Source organism: Camelus bactrianus, chromosome 5 (genome assembly GCF_048773025.1).
Source record: "Camelus bactrianus isolate YW-2024 breed Bactrian camel chromosome 5, ASM4877302v1, whole genome shotgun sequence".
Taxonomy (NCBI): Eukaryota; Metazoa; Chordata; class Mammalia; order Artiodactyla; family Camelidae; genus Camelus; species Camelus bactrianus.
Window position 1 is genome coordinate 58,834,774 of NC_133543.1, and position 21,546 is coordinate 58,856,319.

The window sequence follows — 21,546 nt, forward strand, 5'->3', positions numbered from 1 at the left end:
TGATTAGTTGCTCAGTGTTCTTTCCACTGTGCTATGGCACTCTACTTTAGCATCCTAGCATTCAGCAGTGAACCACACAGCAATGAGGAGGCTGTGGCAGTTGGGCCAACTGTCTCTTTTAATTGACATCTTATTTTGAGAGCTGGAAGAAAGACTGAGATAAGTGAAGATACTGTAAAGAGATATTTTGAGATAAAAAGGAAAGAATTTGAAACAGTTTATGCCACATGGCCTAGATTTGTCCAATAAAGTACTAGGTGGTATTATCTGTGCAGAGTGGAAAAGGTGTAATTAGGTGCAGTGGGCAGTTTGGTTAGGAGTTAATAATACAAAGAAACAAACAACAAAAACAACCACAGACTTGAAGCAGGACAGGGGATTGGATAATTCAAACAGAAGAAGAAAAGTCAGGGAGAACATTAAAATTAACGTAGATCTCTTAAATGGAGACGTAGAAGCAAACATGAACAAGATGGGAGGGACAGGGGCAGAAAAAACCTATCTATTTAGAAAAAAATCTTATGTGGAAGGGAAAGGAAGAACGGAAAATGAGGTGAAAGCAGGCTATAGAAGCCCTTTCCCATCAAACTGAAGAGTTTTGATTTGTATCGTCTTCTGAAGTATAGTTGGTTTACAATGTTTTGTTAATTTCTAGTTTACAGCATAGTGATTCAGTTATACATATAGATTTGCATAGTTTTAATCGGTATGACTGATCCTCCATATATAGGCATATGTATTTCCTTTGTATTAAAGAGTTTGTTAGGACATCGCAAACAATTACACACACACATACACACACACAAACACACACACACACAGGAAGTATGGGCAGGCGGCAGGTCTCCACATAGTATTTCTTCCTGTCATTAACTAGTGACATCATATGGTAATTTCCTTTCTCTTTCTGGCTTACTTCATTTAGAATGACTATCTCTAGGTCCATCCATGTTGCTACAAATGGCATTATTTTATTCTTTTTATGGCTGAGTAGTATTCCATTGTATAAATATACTACAACTTCCTTATCCAGTTACCTGTCAATGGGCATTTAGATTGTTTCCATGTCCTGGCTATTGTAAATAGTGCTGCTATGAACATTGGGGTGCATGTATCTTTTCTAATTAGAGTTCCCTCCAGATAAATGCTCAAGAGTGGGATTGCTGGATCACATAGTAAGTCTATTTTTAGTTTTTAAAAGAATCTCCATACTGTTTTCCATAATGGCTGCACCAAACTACAACATGATGTTCTTAACCTCATTCAATGGCATTTTCAAGTATACACAAAAGTAGAGAAAATAGTATAATAGATCCCAATGGATCTGTATCTAAACTACATTTAAAATATATATAACATTTAAGAAAAAGTAATTAAATGATTGCTTCTGCAAGGAAGTTTCTTAGATATTATGTTCATGTTAATAAAGCCATTGCAAAAACTGGCAGGTATGACTGTGATCCTCCAGAACTTAGAACCAATTTTCTCTTCCTAATGTGCCTGCCTTGCTTATTGCTCACTTTTGCCTCATGCTACTGTGTCTTACATTGGAATTATATACAAATAACACTTAACAAACATACTTTGAGTTGACTGCTATCTAAGCCCAAGAGATTCAGAGATGTACTAGTCCCAGTCCTCTAGGATCTTACAATCTTGTGATGAGGACAAAGAGGGAAATGAATTATGACTACACAGAGTGCTGGGTGGTGTAACAGAGGGACCCACAAGACGCACAGAGAGAATTCACCAATATATGTGTACATGCCTCATCAAACTGTAGGCTTACTGTGGACAAGGGCCAGTACATGATTCTGATTTTCTCAGCTGGCATAGGTTCAGAAAATACTGCTTAATTATGCATAGTTGAAATGAGGGCAACCAGAATGGTAAGTAATCTAGAAACCACATTTGCTGGAAAAGACTTTAACTAGGCATGTTTCACCCAAAGGAGAGAAGACTGGAGAGAACATGTTATTCCTCAACTATTTCAATTACTGTCATGTAGAAGAGGGGACAAATTAATTCTGTAACTTTCCAGAGGGCAAAAACTTCAACCCATTCTTTCTGGTTCTGACCTCCAAAATGCTATAGAGTAAGTCTCTTACATGCAACAGAGCCTTAGCATTGCTGAAGAAGGAAAAAGTATAGGTTTTGAAATAGAGTAAGTATTAGGGATAAGTTTGCTTACAGTTTTCCCAGTTACATTAGCCTTTTCATCCTAACATCATTCACAATCTGTGCTACTCACTGATCAGCATCTCAGAACCTTATTATAATGGCTAGCTGCAGTTACAGCTGTAATTAATTTTGTTAAATTTAAAGACAACATTGCTATGGTCTGAATGTTTGCCCCTCTAAAACTTACATGCTGAAATCCTAATACCCAGTGTGATGGTAATAGGAGGTGGGGTTCTGGGGAGGTGGTTAGGCCGTAAGGATGAAGCCCTCATGAATGCGATTAGTGTTCTTATAAAAGAGACCTCACAGAGCTTCCCAACCCATTCCCCTGTGTGAGGACATAATGAGAAGTCTGAAACCTGGAAGGGGGCCCTCATCTGACCACGCTGTAACCCTGATCTCAGACGTCCAGCCTCCAGAACTGGCAGGAATAAATTTCCGTTGTTTATAAGCCACTTCATTTGTGGCATTTTGTTACAGCAACCTGAACAGACTAAGACAGATATGAAGTCCTTAACTGAAAATCAGAGTTTTGTCCTTTAATATGCATTTCAGATCAGTTCATCTTAATCATATCCCACTGAATCTGTTGTTTAATAAATTTCATCAACTCCCATTTTATAACCACAAAGCCCTTGGGTGCATAAATAGGGAGCCCGATATCCTTACTGGAGTCTCCTGTAATCCCTGTGCTTCAAGTATCACACAGAAGGGGCACAAAAATGTCATGATAAACATGCCATCAGGATGGAAGAATGTTCTGTCATCACAAAAGTAAACTATGTTTCCTGTCTTCAGCTAGCATTGTTATCCAACTTTGCAGATTAAGAGGAGGCCCAATGGACTCTCAAAGCCTACCCTTGAAAGGCAGGGCTTTGGTCCCACCATCAGCTGGATGCCAGGGTGCTGCAGGCTAAGACCTCCAAACAAAGCAGCATGTGCCCAGGAAAACTGGCCCACTGAGCCACTGAGCCTAGGACCTGAAGGAGCCAACATTAACAGCAGCAAAACAGCATTAAGGCTACTCCCCCTGCCAGCTCCATCCCCAATAATTTATGGAAAAGTCCCTACTTCCACAACCCCCACCCCCAGTCCCTTCGGAAAATGCTTTCATCTAATTGCCTCGGTACCGAACCTCTTCCACAAAAACATCAGTCACTATCAGGTTTCAGGAGGTAAAATTGCTGCGTCATGATCATGTTGGTTGGATGAAGACTGAATTGAGACCAGAGAACCATCTCAGTGGCATGGACTCGATTCACTCTCCAAGTCTCCTAAGGGGAATTTCATGTCATTCTGTTTACCCTCTTTGGACCCAGCTAGATTGCTGCACTGTAAAAACTGGGGCAGGCTGCTGCTCTAATGCGGATACTTTTGACGCTGTATATAGTCCCTGTTAGTGATAGGTCCTACAGACTAATCATCAGGTAAAATTACATGTACACATGTGGTAGGATCTCATAAAGTGTACACAGGAAAGACTGAGTCCTTTAATCTTTGAGTTTTAGAAGAATAATGATCTATTATCTAGGGTCCTTTGAAGGGTGATATAAACACAAAATCTATTTGTGCTTTTAAAAACACCTTTTGCCCCTGCCCCTACAATCTGGCTTGTGAAGTGAGAAGTTGAGTTAGGACTGTGACAAGTGAATTCAGGAAGCCATCCACTTGTACTCAGCTCTACTGGGCAGCAATAATTAGAAGAACTCGCTAGGAAGAATAGAAGTCATTGCTCCTGTCTATTTATCTAACCTGCTTCCACAGAAAAAGTTACAGTAAACAGTTGCTCTTCCATAAATGCCTTCCCTATTACAGTCCTGGCTCATCCCAAATTCTAGTGGAAAACGCCCACCATACAAATTGTTGGTTAATGACTAGACAACCTTTATTATAGTTGTTTCAGAAGGAGTTGAAGATAATTTTATATAGTGTATGACGAGATTTTTATCTGGAAGAAGTTCACTACTTTTAAAAACTGCAATAGTGAAAGGAAATTTCCTTATCCAGAACTGTTATTTAAAGGCTGAAGTTCATTTGCTGACCCTTAGAAGGAAAAGATACTGGATTCAATCATTTATTCAACCAAGAAATATTTCATGAGGACCCACCATGTGCCGGCACCTCGCTAGATGCGGAGGATAGAAGGATGAGCGAGGTGGAAATGGTCCCTCCCCAGGAACTAAGATCCAGCAGACTGAATAACTGAATCTCCCAGAGGCTCTTCTTCTACTGCCCCTGAGAATCATTTACAACTAGATCTTCCTTCCAGACGATGACCAAAATTAAGGCTCTATTTAACCTGATTTGGAACTAGTTGAGGTTTACATAATCAGATAAATTAAAAAGATACTGTCATACATGAACATCCTTATATTAAAATCTTTAAAAGCTTAGGTTAGAACAGACATATTTCTTGCCTTTGGTATGATGCTCATGAAGCTGAAGAAGTGATTTTAACGACTCAACACTCTCGAACTCCTGAGTGTTCTGGAGGAAATCTTCCGCTTGGTCTATTTTAATGGCAAACTGCAACAGAAATACAGGGGAAAAACATTTGAAAAAATAAAAACCAATGTGCCACTTTCAGTTATTTGTAAATGTTTTTCATGAATTAATGGCTCAGCCGACTACGTAGGTTTGTGTGTTTGTATGATGATGTGTGTGTGTGATGTGTGCTGGCTCACGTGTTTGTATGAGGGTGTGTTTGCATGTAGTCAGTCTACAAAGTGCCAAGATAAGAACTTTCTTCCTGTTCCTTTGCATTCCCTTCATATCCGGAAATACGTTATGTACGCTGAAATAAACCAGTTTGTTTACTGTTCTAATGTCTATTGAAATTTTCAATGAAAATTATGTTTCAATAATTTGTATGTAACAAATACAGCCACTGTCAACATCCTAAAGCAGTTTGTTAAAGAACAACCAAAGTCTGCTAAAAAACAAACAAACAACAACAACAAGTTTGGCTAAACAGTACCTACATAATTATTAGTAAATTTAACTTAAAAACCCATTTAGGTTGAAATATAGTTGGTTTTTTCCTCTATAATTAGACCTAGAACTGAAAAACGTTTCAAAATAATACATAGTCTAATCCCATTTCTACACTTGATTTTAACAAAAGGGCCGAGAAGCGATGCCTAATCCCGTTTCTTATACAAAGCAAATGTGTGTGTGTGTGTGTGTGTGTGTGTGTGTGTGTGTGTGTGTGTGTGTGTGTGTGTGTGTGTGTGTGTGTATTAGTATAGAAAGTGATCCAAAAGATACATAGCAAAGGGTTACCTTTATGAGAAGGAATGGGATTAGGGATAGGTGAGGGGTGGTAAACTGTTAGCTTTTAAATCTATAACTTGTAACTTTGTTAACTTTGTTTGCATTTTTAATCAATGATTTTATGTACTTCCATATAAATATAAGTGAAATCAGATCCAGCAAGAATGAAAAAATGGAAAGTTTCTCCTCTGTTTCAAAAACAAAAGGAACAGCAATTTTACACCCTAAATGGTGAGGTACATGACCAGTCTCTCTTTTGTGTGTTTCTCCATAGACTAGGACTTATGAACAGGAGATGTTTTAAGTGATGACAAAATTCTCAGGGGAATAATCTTAGAAGCAAATTTTAGAAAAGGGCAAAATATTTGGTTATGCTAGTACAGTATATCCATAGCAGTAGACAAATAACTAGGGTTCAAAGGTAATTATTATCATTTATAAAAGCATTTTAATCAACATGTTCACCTTTGGATCAGGAATAGAATAAACTTATAAAGTACTAGTGAGAAAGAAAAAAAAAGCCTATCACCATGCTTGTCCTCTTTTTCAAGTTTTATCCACACCCTCATCTTTGGATTCAGTAATATTTAATATTTTATGTGACTGTTTGATTAACAAGATCTACTGTGTTTTGATTATTACAATAGCCATATAAAATCCAGTTTTAAAGGCATGGGATCATGAGAGAGAAACTGATGAGCACGTCTCCTTTTGAAAGGCAGAGAAGGTGTCCACCATCCTGTTAGAACAACCAGATGGACACAAGCCACCGTCGCTTGGGGACAGTGTCCCAAAAAAGCACAGTGTTTGAGAAGAGAATACCCTATCTGATGGTGCATACCGTGAGCCTGAAGCCATCTTGTACTACCAACCACACAGTAAGAAGCCATTCTGTATTTCTAAAGAACTCCTGCATGCACGTGGTTCAAAAGGGGATCCAATCTACACATTTACATCTCTAATTAATTCCATTTCTAACAGCTGATTTTAAGAACATTCTTCGAAGAGAAACTTCAAAGAGAAAAAAAAACAAAACAAAACCCCGGTAGGTGATTTGTTTTTTCCCTGTAGAACATTACAAGAAGTTTTGAAGTCACTGTGTAACTTATATCTGTATTTCAACTTGTTTGACATTAAAAAAAAAAAAAAAACAAGCCAACCAACAAACAATACTTCACTCAGAAAAAGCTTCCCTAGAGTTCTATTAACTTTTATCTTGTGGATATTTTCTGTTCCCCAATTTTCTTCTTTGGATAGTTTGTACAGGATAGAAGTGGCAACAGAGGGACACTTTTCAAAGACCCTATCCTTAATATCACCTCCATCATTTTTTAAATCACTTATGAAGATTGCTTTGGCATACACAAGGGAAAGGGAAGATCATGCAGGAGTTTGCCTTCAACTAAGTATGAAGTGGTCCACAAAGTTGGAAGCAGGATAATATAAGAAACAATTCACTTTTTCACTAGCAATCAGACTGCTGGGTTGAATTACAAGTTGACTTATATTTCCTTTTACTTCATGCAGTATCTGGAAGTCATTTCTCATCACATAGAAGATCACCTAGCATTAATGTTCCTACACAGTGAAAAACAAATATTGGGCTTAATGTTTGAAAAAAGATAACTTCCTGTGCTCAAACAAGCTGAATTTCAAGGGTAGTTGACACCCACACCCCATCTACTAAGATGAAAGGAATTAGATGCATCTATAACTTGATGCCTGTAGGTGTATTTCACCTGGTTTATTTCTTCTCAGGAAAGAAAATTGTGTGTGGAACTTTTTCCCAAAATGATGTGTAAAATGAATTCTGAGCTGGATTTCAGTGCTCAAACTGTGAAAAACAAACCCTGAAAGTTACAATACGGTTTTTGCTCCTCCTTTTAACTTTTAAATGAGTTTATGATGCATGAGATTGTCTACCCCAATTTTAATGTTCTATTACTAATCTTCTTTCCTTCATTATTTTGGATTTCAGTCCTGAATTTTCAGTTTGGAAATGTCGTATTTTTCAAAGCAAGTGCTTTATCATGATGAAGCAGTGTGCCCACACCAAAGGCATGGACTGCCACTTGACAGAGAAAAAGTGAGATTTCCAATAACTATCTTACACTAAATATAACTCCTCTTTTGATAATGTTCTTTGAGTCTCACATTTTGAAATTGGGTTCCTCAAAAAAAAATTGCAGAATTCAAGAAAAATCATAGGGGGAAATGACCACCTTAGGCCCAGGATTTTGTCTTTCCCTTATATTTTAATGAGCTCAAACTATGAAAACTCGTCTATAGGCCTTAGGAAAGCACTCTGTAAAGTGCTTCGCTTATAAGGTAAACATTCTATCGAATATTCTGCAATTGCTTTTCATAAGCAGCAGATTAAATTGTGCCCTCCAACTTCCAGTTAACAAGAACACATTAGACCAGAATTTCCTAGTAATCCTATAACCAGGGGTAATTATATCACAATGACTTATGAGTAAGAATTCCCATTTTTATTTACTATTTATCAATTTTAATGAACTGTACTTAGTTTTTGTTTGAAGGCCTACATTTAAAATATTAACAATTTTATTTTTTGACAATCAAAAATTAAATGTATATATCTTGGTTATTCTGACATTTTTGAACAGATTGCAACGTCTATTTGTGGAAATAAAACATTTTTAGGAGTGCTATCCATTTGCTCTAAAGTGGAGAAGGGAGAAGTTTTTTTAAACACAAACCTCCAAGGCATTTTCAAAAAATTCAGAGGTCAACCTGAGAAGCTCCCTTCTTCTCTCAAGCATGGAGACCAGGGCTGCCCATGCTTCGCCCAGCGTTTCGGCCATGGCATCATAGACCTGACTCTGATCCTTGTTCTCTTCAGCCGCCTTGTCTGCTTCCTGCAAGAGTTCCCACACTCGGTCTTCCAAAGCCTACGTCCAGGAAAGAAAAGGCACAAGGCAGAGTGTCACTCAGTGTAAGAACTTGGGGTCATATCTTAAACCCTTGAAATTTTGAAATTATACGTGGTCTAGGAAAATCTAGAAGAGAATTCATAAACATAAACTGCTATGCAGGCAGGTAGATAAAGCAAGCGGGAGGAGCAATGGAGACTAGTAAACTGGGGAGCATGGAGAGGCTAAAGGCACCCACATTTAAACATTGCTCCAACACCGTAGAGATTTATCAGAAATGCACAACTACATTCCCAGGGGTACAGAATACCATTATGACTTTACACTTCAGAAAAAGAAAACTAACTGGAATACAACTAGAAAGGAGTAATCATGAAAAAAAAAAAAACTGAGACATAAACTCAGTAAAACTTATTTATTCTAAATAATTGTTATTGTTAATATGCTTGTGAAGCTTAACGTAAATGTTGAGTAAATTCTTGAAAGTCAACAGTCATGATGTAAAAATCTATCATTTTTGTTGACTGTTTGAACAAATTATGGAAGATGAAGGGGATCATGTGCTTACAATATTATCTCATATGGGGACAGGAGGAGGAGCCCATAGATTCTGTTTCATTCTTGATATGGGCACCAAAATAAAGGCACAGTTTTTAACATAACAGGCTGAAAATAACATGAATAAATTATAAAATGTCAGCAGAAGAGGAAACTAAACATGTGCAAAATACAACAAAGAAGACAAAAGAAAAAAGAACATATTTATTAGGACACATACAAAAAACCAATACATATATATAGGAATATGATTAAACATCAGTTAACATAAAAAAAATGGATGAGTTGGGAGGGTATTGCTCAAGTGGTAGAGTGCTTGTCTAGCATGCATGAGGTCCTGGGTTCAATCCCCAGCACCTCCTCTGAAAATAATTAATTAAACCTCCCCCGGCTTTAAAAAAAACAAACTTTATTGTAAAATTATTATAAATCGATAAAAAAATGTTTTTAAAAATGGATGAGTTAACTTTTTTAATTAAAAAACGAACATTATCAGATTAAGGGAAAAAATTAAACTAATTTATTTTTGTTAGAGTCACCCCTCAAATAAAAAGACGTAACATTTGAAAATAAAGAAAGGAGATATATCAGGCAAGACAAACAAAAATAAAGGAGAACTAGCAATATAAATCTCAGACAAATTAGAAATCAAAGCAAAAATCACTGAAGATTAAAAAAATCACTTTATGTTGATAAACAGCACAATCCACAGGGAAAATAATGCAGTCATGACATTTATATTTATGACACTGAAGTATTTTAAGTAGATATACCTAGTCAGATCACAATGCAATAAAAGTAGGAATAAACAACAAAAGGCCAGATGATAAAACAATTCTCTTAAAAATTCTGAGAAAACAGTTTAAAAAATTATTCCTAGATTAAATGAAGAATTAAAAACTATAATTAAAGACCATTTAGGAAAAAATAGTGATAAAACAAAAATTAAAGGAGGATTAATCGATTAAATGCAAAATCAGAAATTAATAAATTAGAGAAAAATTTAAGAACTGAGTTTTTAAAAAAATTATTGAAAAGCCAAATGAAATATAAAAACATCTGATAGGTGGGATCAAGATGAAAGCAGAGGAAGACCCTGAGCTCATGCCCTTGCACAGACAAACCAAAACTACAACTACTTAAAAAACAATTCTTTCTGAGAAAGATCTGAAGATGAATGGAACAGCACTTCTACAATTAAGGATATTAAAAAAAAAAAGAAAGAAGCCCACATCAAGATGGGGGAGGAGGCAGAGAGATAGTCAGCACCTATTTCCCACCCCCCTCATGCAGCAACCTACAAGGAGGAAGGGATATCACACTCAGCCAAAAAAAGGATGAAATGTTGCCATTTGCAACAACATGGATGGACTTTGAGGGTATTATGCTTAGTGAAGTAAGTCAGAGAAAGACAAATGCTGCATGATATCACTTATATGTGGAATCTAAAAACTACAGCAAGCTAGTGCATATAACAAAAAAGGAACAGATTCAGATACAGAAAACAAACTAGTGATTACCAGTGGGGAGAGGGGTGGGGGAGGAGCAAGATAGGGATAGAGGATTAAGAAGTACTAGCTACACAGAAAATAAATAAGCTACAAGGATATACAGCACAGGGAATACAGGCAATATTTTATACTAACTGTAAATGGAGTATAACCTTTAAAAATTATGAATCAGTATGTGGTACATCTGAAGCTTATGTAATATTGTAAATCAACTATATCTCAATAAAAAACATAAAAAACATTTCCATCCATTTATTTTTAATCTATGTCTTTATATTCACACTGGGTTTCTTGTAGACAAAGCATAATTGGGTCTTTTTTTTTTTAAATTCACTCTAAGTCTCTGCTAAACTCAGGAGCAGGTGGACAGGGCAAGCAAAATTACCTCAAAGCTTTTCTACCCTTTTTTAAGTTGCCTTTTTCTTGTTTCAGTGTGCACTTGATTGCTATAAACCTCTGACTACTTTCCAAAGTTCTGACAATGTTGATTAAAACAGTTTTTGCTTGCTTTTTCAGTGTTTCTTTAGAGGGATGGACCATTGGAGCTGTCTACTTTGCTATTTTAATTGATGAATGTCAGGTTTTTATTGAATTATAGTTGACTTATAATATTTTTAGTTTCAAATATACAACATAGTGATTTGATAGATTTATATATCACAAAATGATCATCACTATGAGTTCGGTTAACCATCTGTCACCATACGAAATATTACAATATTATTAACTATATTCTTTATGCTGTACATTACATCCCTGAGACTTATTTATTTTAAAACTATAAGTTTGTACCTCTTAATTCCCTTCACCTTTTTTCCCATCTCCCCACCTGCCTCCCTTCTGGCAACCACTAGTTTGTTTTCTGTATTTATGAGTCTATATCTGTTTTATTATGTTTGCTCTTTTGTTTGGTTTTTTAGATTCCACTTATAAGTGAAATCACACAGCATTTGTCTTTCTCTATGTGACTGACTTCCCTTAGCATAATACCCTCTAAATCCATCCATGTTTTCACAAATGGCAAGATTTCATTCTTTTTATGGCTTCATAATATTTCATCATATATATGCATATATATATCCCATATCTTTATCCATTCACCTATCACTGGACACTTAGATTGCTTCCAATTCTTGACTATTGCAAATAATGCTGCAATATACACTGAGGTGCATGTTATGTTTATTGTTGCAATTACATAAAATAGACCTATTCTGAAGAAAAAGACCCTGCCATTTGCTGTACTAGAATAGTGAGCCAGAGCTTCTCCATTAGAATCCTAGAACAGTTCCTTCCTTCCTTATACTTTCAAATTATATCCTAAGATACATCACACACCTTAACTGTATTATTGTTCCTAGCTATCTGCTGTTTCTCCCTGTAAAAGTACACTCTCATGCCTTCTAACATCGACTCATCCATGTGACTTGCTTAGACTAGTGAAACGTGAGCAGTTCTGTGTGCCATTCCTGAGAGGAAGGTTTATTAAACAATGAGTGATTCTACCATTTCTCTTTTCATAGAAAGGGCTGCTCCTTCAGCCTGGATCCTAAAATAAATAAGGCATGCAAAATTGAACTGTAATTACCACGAACCCAACACATAGTGTCAGAAATACTACCCGTTCCCATAAGCCACTGCTGCTGGGGGGTTGCCTGTTACCCTAGCACAGCCAGACAGATTCACAAATGTAAAATCATTTGTTATGGCTCATACATCCGAGGTTCTCTCATATTTAATAAAAAAGGAAGATAAAATTCATAATTCAACAAAACAAAAAATCTAGACCAGAGCCTGATAATTTCATAGCTAACTCAAAAGATATCTCAGGAGAGTGTGTTGAACATGCCAGTGAACTCTTCAGAGAGATCCACTGAATGAGTGCTTGCTCTGTTCTCTTTGGTGTTTAGGCTAAACCACACGAATGATAGTCTAAATTGCCAGGATGAAAAATAAAAATAAAAAATAATTTGCCAGGACAGCTAGAGCAAATGCGAATACTTTCTTATCTATTTGAGAGCATAGTATCTGGGTATTTTTTTTCATGTGACAAGCTTTAGATTATCTTGAGGGCTGGCTAATTCTGCGTTGTTCATGTTTTTTCACTTTATAGTGTCTGTCATTGAAATGGAATAACATGGCCTCAGTTTCTACTTATGATGGGTGTTAGCTCAATAATTACACTAGGAGTTTTAAATTCCAAGATGTCTTGTTCATATTACAAAGACTGTTCTAAGAACTGAATGTAGGAAAACTTAATAATTCCATTGCAGACAAGCCAAGGAGAAGAAGAAATAACAGGCAATGAATTCATTCTAGAGCAAAGCTAGTGAACACTTTAACTTTCAATGAAATGTCTCAAAATAGACAAAGAGGTGGTCAGATAGATGTGAAAGTTTGCTTCTTCTATATCTAATAAGTTTGTCTTTGGAAGTATTTTTTTAGCCTTATTAAACACATATAAAATAATTCCTATTAAACACTGTTCTTTTCCCATTGAAGCAACACTTTATAAATCAGTGATGCAGAGGTTTTAGGGGCAAGCAGCTTAAAGGACTACAATTCTGGTTTCCAGTGTTTCTTTGGGCTTTCCCATGACCTTCAGTATGAACTGCAAAATATTCTATTCACTGTAATCCCAAAGTCAGAATATTCTCGTAGAATCCTCTGAGTTTAATTTGGTACAAATTACACTTGGGATTTTCTCCAAGAAAGCCAGTAGACATCTGCTTTGAGGACTGGCAGAAAACTATGTGCTCCAAATTCTCTTGGAATTTAGATCATTCATGGGGTGCTGGGATCAGCGGCCAGGTACAGATCAATGTTCCCCTAACAAACAAACACCGTCTGAAATACTGGGGGAGAGGACTCAAACAGGGTGAACCAGGCAGGATTCACAGAACTGGGATATTTCTTAACCAGTCCAAAACCTGGATAATGACCAGCTGAAGTATATTTCTGTGAGATTCCCAGAATGGAACATGATCTGTACCCAAAGCCAAATTCCACTATCCAGGTTTCTAATGTATAGTACTTAGGTCTCTGTGATACTTCTTCCCCAGCCTTGATAAAGGTGTTAGGAAGGCCACACAATTCTTTTAGTGTTCTCCAACTTTCTATGGTTGCCCATGTACCATGTCATCCAATTGGCCAGGCCTTCCCTTCTGAAACTGGTGCTCACTCATATCCTGCCAGCACTGAGAAAATACTCTTCTATTTTAATCCCCATTGCTGAGCCCCCAAGGAGACTACCTCTTTCTTCCTTCTTCCCCTCAAGGAGCAGGATGTACCACTTAAGTAGCTTGAAACACAAACGCCAAGTAATGTACTAATGGAGAGAGCTAGAGGGCATACTACCCATGCATGTTAATGATAATGATTTCAAATCAAGGAGACACAAGAGACCTGAGTGCTGTCTCCCTCATATTTACAACTCCAGCATCTATCATGTGGAGGCATTTCTAGTTGTCACAACATGTTTGTGTAGTTTGTGGGGGAGGGGTTTGATGAAGGATTGTCCCACCAAACAGCAACCCTACTGAGAAAACACTGAATGCCCTGCAAAGAGTAGTGGCTCAATAAATGTTTGCAGTAGAAAGTGTGGGTTTTCCCTAAGAGGTCTAAGAGGTTTCATTTATTTTCTCTTGAAAATCATTTCATTTTATTTCACAGGCGATTAGAGGAGAGTTTAGAGGCCAGCTGTCCTAATCTGACATCCACTTTAGAAAATGTCTAACAAATCCACAGCACAGCACCCATTCTACAGTGACAGGGCTCCTTTACTTTTGAAGCAAAGCCTTCCATTGTTATTAGAAAAAAATTTCTTAGACAAGACCAAATTTTGCCTCCTTATCCCCCAGACTGCCACATCACCCAGCTTTCCCATGATAGAAAACGACTCACGACAACCCACAAGTCTTCTGTCTCTCTTACTTCTTATCTAGACATGAAGAGTTCTTTTTAAAATGTCATAGGATTTATGTACTGTGGAAATGAAAACCAGGCAACCTCAGGAGGTATAATTCTGAACACTTAAAGTGAGCCTGTGCTGCTCCCACCTCAAATTGGCTCTCTCAGTTGCTTTTGGCTATAGATGAACCTCTTATCTAACTGGAGAGAAGAAGCTGTTCCAGGTTGAAGACTAGCAAAAACCATAAGGTAAAATGAAAAATCAGTATCAGAAAGCATACCTACAAGAGGAGAAATCTCATTTTGGCATGTCTTATTTATTAATGCACGAATAATAATGCAATATAAATAATAATACTTGTATAATATATTACAGTTTAAAAATTTATATTATCTCCATGGTACTTAAACCATCCTCAATCAACAGGGATCTATAGAAAGTATTTCACTTGAATGGAAAAGGTGCTCTTTATCCTCCATTAAAGCTAAAACCAAACCATCATTTGTCCAAATATGATAATACCCTCAATGACTCTTATGATTCAGAGAGGATAACATCTAATGGAACCTGAAGTTACTCAAGGATGTAGTCACTCATCCATGCTTTCACCCATTCAGCAAGAATTTTTCAAGCATCTCTTAATCAAATGGTACAAATTGTAATAGATATGAAAAATTGGGGGGGGGCATCTAGTTTTGATTGTATTGTTTTTCTTTCTTTGATGATTCAGCTTTTTATTAATACCCATCTACTTCTCAATTCACTTCTGAACACATGCACACACTTAAAGTCATATAGTATAGATCAGAGATCAGAAAATTATGGCCCACAGTCCAAGTCCAACCTGCCATCCATTTTTATATGGTCTACAAACTAAGAATGAGTTTTACATTTGTTAGGTGTTAGAAAACAAAATTTTTAAAAATACTATTTCTTGACACATAAAAATTACAGAAAATTCAAATTTCAATGTGTCAAATAAATTTTTATTGATGCACAACCATACCCAATTGTTTATGTATTGTCTGTGCCTACTTTCACAATACAATAGCAGAGTTTTAATAGTTTCAACTCAGTCATATGACCCACAAACCCTAAAATATTTGCCACCTGATTTTTTATCAGAAAAGATTTGCTGACCTCTGATATAGACAGTTAAATGCTGTGCTGTTTTTCTGCTTAACATTATGAATTCTTTTCTTTTCAGCATTTTATAGAATTATTATTTTTAGTGGCTGTCTAATAGCCTATCAACAGGGAGGCTATAATTTATTTAAGTATTCCTCTACTGTTAACTATTAAATCTGATCTCCATTTTTAACTATTGTGAGTAATACTGGGTTGATTCAATTCCAACAATCTCCTCATTTCATTTGAATTCTTCATCCTGTCATATAAATCTTTGTAGATCTCTCTTATCTCCAAAAAACAAATTCCTAAGAGTAGAATGATTGGGTCAAGGCTCATCCCACATTTTCAAGGCTCTTGATGCACTTGTTAAGTTATTCTCCAGAAAGTTTGTACCAACTGACTAGCACTATTACAGTATACTAAAATTGTCCTTTTACGTATCTGACTTCCTACTAGCCCTGGAGGACAGGGATTTTTTAAATTCCCAGTATGGAGCAGAGTGCAAGGCTCACAGAAGTACACAATAGATGCATAAGGAATAAGTAGCCTGGCCCATTTCCAGTACAGTAGAGCAGTGGTTCTTAATCTCGAGAACTTAGAAACTCAGATAACAAGTTTGTGGACTTCCAGTTTGAGAAACCACTAAAAGAGTCAAACTGCCTCTCCAGTGACACCAAATGAAAAATACAAGCACAAGTGTAAGCTCTGAAATTTAGCAGCTTATAGTGAATATTTTAAGATAATCATTAAAATTTTGAAATTATTTTAGGTGCTCATAGATCTGAGAATGTATCTCTGAACTCCCAGGGATCTGGGAGGCACAGCTGAGAAACAATGTGACACAGGAAGTAGGGTACTAAGTGGGGCCTGGGGGGCACCTAACTGTTGACTGTGCAGCTCCAGTGAGAGCACACTGCACCAGAGATGCTCTATACTGACAACTTGTATATTCAATACATTCTGGCCAACAAGAAACCACTTCTGCCTGTCCAGCCTTGTGGTTGCACCGTTTGGGGAAGGTAAGAAGAGGGGAGAAGTTACAGGTGGAAAAAAGCACAAAGTTCAACCAAAAAGATTGGGAGAGGATATTTAAAGAGGGGAGAGATGTGCTGGATAGCAAAACACCTGGAAATCAGGAAACCTCAAGAACAAGGCAGAAATGACGGGATTCACACAGCCAGGAAGGTGAAAGTCATTCCAAAGTTTGATGCAAGAAAGTTGAAGGTTGAGGACAGGGTAATGGATGGTGTGAAGCTCCCAGGAAGCATCATAAACACAGCAAAATGATACGTCTCACAAACATACAGAGTAGTTGACATTCTTCTTGTGGAATCACAATAGCTATGAAGTACATGCTGCCAGGAAACATGAGTGAACAGTTGAGCAATTACTCAGATAATCTGATTGATGCATTTAGTCGCACCTGGTAAGTGAGATAAAGATCTTTTTTTTTTTGCTTAGTGCTTATTTCTGGATTATTTCAACTGTCTACTTTAACATTTCTTGTGGAAATTTAAAAATTTACTTCTCACAAGAGGAAACAAAGTTTGCTCATGAAGAAAATTTTGAGGTAATATCCTGTCTTTCATGTATAAAGATGATGTTTTCCAACAAACAAAAAATCGTGTACATTGAGGTATTTTTCCACTGGTGGAGATGAATTTGCCTCCAGTGGCCACATTACACAATAATCATGTTTCCTTTGTGACGCAAGGTATGCAATATAACACAGTGATTAAGACACAGAAGCTGGGGTCCACAGTCTGGCTTCATGTAGCAGCTCTGCACATTTTATAAGTTACTTTTTCTCATTAAGTCTTGGTTTATTACAAAATGGGAACAACAGTAATATCTATTTTATAAGGTTTTATGAAAATTAAATGAAGTAATGATGGAAACTCCTAGCATAGTGCCTGGTATACAGTAAGCATTCAATAGTGTTAGCTATTATTTTAATTATATTTATGGGTACTTACTTACTAGTTTTATTATTGTGTATTTATAAAACCACTGGAAGGAGAACACACTGAGGTCCTTGAACGAATAAACAAAATGACTTCATATCCCTAATAAGAAATGAAAAGCTATTTCTGATTTGAAGTGGCTATCGTGACATGTCAGTCCTGATAGCCTGCAGTAACAGTATCAGAACTGATAAAAGTTCAAAACATAACATATATTTTAGGAAGAACTATTCTTTCAGAAAAATTCTCAATTGCTCATTTTGTCCTTAAATTTTACACTAATTCCCTATGGTGAAATGATTACTTTTTTTAATGTATGAAAGCAATTGTATCACATATGCAGATAGGATAGATAGTAAAAACATTTACTACTTAATATTGAATGTAGAAAAGTAATAAACTTGACAAAGTTCTATGTTTTGTAAAGTTCAAATTCTTAGCATTTTTGGGCTTCATGGTAAATCCAATTGTTTTGTCAAATTGGGTCCATTAGTTTCTAAAATCCATGTTTAAATAAGAATGGAATGTTACATTCTGGGATTTGTAGTTCCCTTGGGCTAAAGACTATATGAATGACTAGGAAGATGTCAACATACTCCTTTTTATGCATTTCTGGGGCATCCATCACTAAACCAGAATAAACATGTGAAAGCAAACATGTTCTATCATTATCACAACCACACTGCCAATGCTGATATAAAATATATTCTAAATCAACGTTTATAGTCGTCTCCTGCTATTTCTTCTAATGCCAGTAACTGTCCTGACAAATTTATTTCAAAACTCACCACACAATGCATACTACTGACCAATTTTTAAGAATAATAGCCAGTTGCTGATGGGTGAACTGTGTGTTTATCTACAAATATAACAGTCTTTGAATTAATAGATATTATAGTTTACTGTCAATCTGATTCTAATTCTACTGCCAAGCATTTCAGTTATTAGTCATTACATTTCAGAGTCAGGATTAAGATACCATCTGAAATTTCTTTCCTACAGATGAGATCTGAATACAGATTTTCTGAAGTTTTCTTGAAACCACACATTGTCTTCTCTATCAGGTAATCTAAAATACATCCTAAATAAAGAAGAGCATAAAATTTAGTTTTAAAAGCCACCAAATTTCTCTTAGCTTCTTGAGAGTTTTGAAATTACCAAACCTATGAAAATTCAGAGGATATTTTAGGGTGTTCTAGTCAACTCACCAACAGAACAGAACAAGAGCAAGTTAACCCCAAAATAGGATGTATTTAGAGATTGCCTACATATTTTATGTACCTGTGGAAAAAATAACAAGAAAAGAGTAATAGTGCAATGAACAAGCACGGTGCACTCTAATGAACTTCTGTTACCAGATTTAACAAATAATAATACAAGAGGTATGGAATGTTTGCTTCCCATCCCAACCCCTGCTTCAATATCGTGTGTGTTTCCTAATATAAGCTACTTCTCTCAGATACTTTGTACTTTCTAAACTTGCAGATGAGGCAACATCTCATTTCTGTCTTTTCTGTAATACCAGTGAAAATACAATTCTACCAGCCACAAGGAAGCCAAACCAGCTATTGGCCCAGGTGTCAATTACCCAGTACAGCCATTACTGCAGCTTTGCTCTCAGACAGCTCCAAGGCTGCCCTTGAGGTGTCTGTACCTGAAATAATGCCCTATGGCTTCCTTCCCTGTCTCTCTCCAATCAATTCCTTGGCCAGAATTCTCTCCAAATTTCCCTGGACAAAGGCCAGTTTGTTCACTTGAGCTTCACTGGCAGGTAACATTACTTGAGGTATCACTTAATTGTAATTTGTCGTTTGCATTTTATATGCATGGGGCTTAGGAGGAGAGGAAAAAGAAAAGCAATTAAACAATGTGAATGCACCTTTGTTCAATGTTATTAGCTTCTAAATACTTTATATAAGAGGTTACTATAAGGCAAACCTTCCTTTCTCTGAGAGGAAAACAGTGGGGGTTTATCACAAGAAACTGTTCAAATAGTATTCAATGCCCTCTCTGCAGGATACTGTAGGGGATGTCCATGTGCATCTAAGAGATTAACTAGGTGACTTCTAGGGTTCTATCAAGTTCCATGGTTCTGGGATACAATAATCCATTAATTCACTTAGCATTTATTGAGTACCTATCACTTGCAAGGTACAGGAAGTAGCTGAAATCTAGAAATTTTGTGTATGAAATGTTTAACTTTGTTTTCTATCACATTTCATAACAGGAGTTAATATTAAACTTGGGGTTGGTGAGAGGCTTATAATATCCAAGATCTTACTAAAAAACAAGAATAAAACCATTGTTTGTACTGTTGAGGAAATGCAGTTTCTTCTCTCTTGGTAGGGCATAATTTGTTTTTGCCATTGAAGACTGTACCTTTTCTTCCTTTCCTCACAAGCAAACACTTGAGAAATGAGAAAATTAAGTCACCATGGTGGACCTGCTGATTTTTTTCTTTTCTTTTTGCCAAAAGTACAGCCCTTTTCTTCTCTGTCAATAGAACCCTTCTTTCATGTGAGAAACCCACAATACATGACTTTAGGAAGGGCCAACACTGTTCCTTTACCATTGACAAGAGAAGGTGATGACATAGGGCTAGCTCATAAGAGTTACCCATCCCAGTTACAAATTGGTTCATTGGCTCAAGGATGAAACTGTGACTGATTCAAGGATGGATGATCCAAGCATAGAAAAGCTGGTTCCTCCAGAGTCCTTTCTGCAAGAGGTATCTGGAAAGACCAGAATTATCACTCTGGTAGGATGTGACCAGATGTAGCTGATTGGCCCTGCTACCAGCCATGTTTGGGAGCTTATCCAAGAGATGGAGAGACAAAGCCTTGACAACATTACTGTGTTCCTGATCCAGCCATGCCTGATCCTTTTACTTACACAAATCAACAAATTCAGCTATTTAGGTCACATTTTTCACGGCTTCTCCAAACTGAAATTACTTAACGAATATATGCAACAAATTAAAATCACATCTGTTTTTAAATTGAGAGTTAGATACTAACTACTATATATAAAATAAACAACAAGGTCCTACTGTATAGCACAGGGAACTATATTCAGTATCTTGAAATTGAAAAGGAATATACATATGTTTAACTGAATCACTATGCTGTACACTAGAAATTAACACAATGCTGTAAACTGACTATATTTCAAAAAAAAAGTAAAAACAGAAAGAACACTGAAATTAAACATTTATTTAAAACAAAAAAAGAACTGTATCTGATAAACATCAAAGTGGCTTTTGAACAGAGAAAAGTGTCAGTCCCTGATCAGTTCTTTTCCCCAACATCCCCTTTCTGACTGCCCATCCAGACCCTCCCCACATCCACAATGTTTAAATAAAACTTTAAGTAGTTGAGGGTCAGAAATTTTCAGTTGAGGGACTTAAATTTTCAAGGTCTAACAAGAATCTCGGTTTTGACATCTATAATGAAATGTTAACTAATGGTTGTCCAGTAATACTATCTCTTTCTTTAGCAAGTAAGATGATAAAATATTTCATAACATTTATTTCAAAACACTTTTGAAATAAACATCATGAGATAACTGTCAAGTTCAGTGTTAAATGATTTTTCCTGTCTCCGCTATTTAATATCTGTCTGGATTAACTACCATAATTACCTCCACCTGTCATTACTTAGATTATCTGTCACAATCATGCAGTAATGATAACTGATTTAGAAGGAGTCCCAGGCAATGCGGTTTCTTAGTTAAGCCCATAATGTCTCACTGTGACAGTGTTCACAAAGTGACTGATATCATCTCCTATATTCTGTTATCTTCTTTAGAGCAGACATTTTATGAAAATGGTTGTCTTGATTTTAAAAAAATAAACAGAGTTGCTGAAAAGTCTGAGTAATTATCTGGGCTTTGGTTATCTGTATCATTTATTTTAATAAATTGGTATTTTCAGTATTTTGTGCCAAAGATGCATAACATAATGCTAGCCATCCCCTTCGATAACATTAGGGTTAAACAACGCTCATTCATCAGATATTTGTGGAGCCCCTACAATAAGCCTGACTATGAGATACCCTCCAAGGTCACAAAGAGATGACATGGCGTCTTGAGCAATGCAGGCTAGTATGATGTATGTATTACCA

The 21,546-nt window shown here is 36.4% G+C and overlaps 1 protein-coding gene across 10 annotated transcripts in view; it reads right to left on the bottom strand.

The window, feature by feature from the left end:
* Window positions 1-21,546, bottom strand: part of CCDC141 (coiled-coil domain containing 141) — a 197,568-nt gene that overhangs the window by 124,350 nt on the left and 51,672 nt on the right. For all 10 annotated transcript variants that reach the window (XR_012507065.1, XR_012507064.1, XM_074363973.1 and 7 more), the window contains 2 exons: window positions 8,178-8,369; window positions 4,599-4,707 (listed from right to left, as the gene is read on the bottom strand). Coding sequence is in view for 8 of the 10 variants with exons in the window: in XM_074363973.1 (XP_074220074.1) it covers window positions 4,599-4,707; window positions 8,178-8,369 (301 nt within the window). In the remaining 2 variants the exon portion in view is untranslated. The remainder of the gene's footprint in view (window positions 1-4,598; window positions 4,708-8,177; window positions 8,370-21,546) is intronic.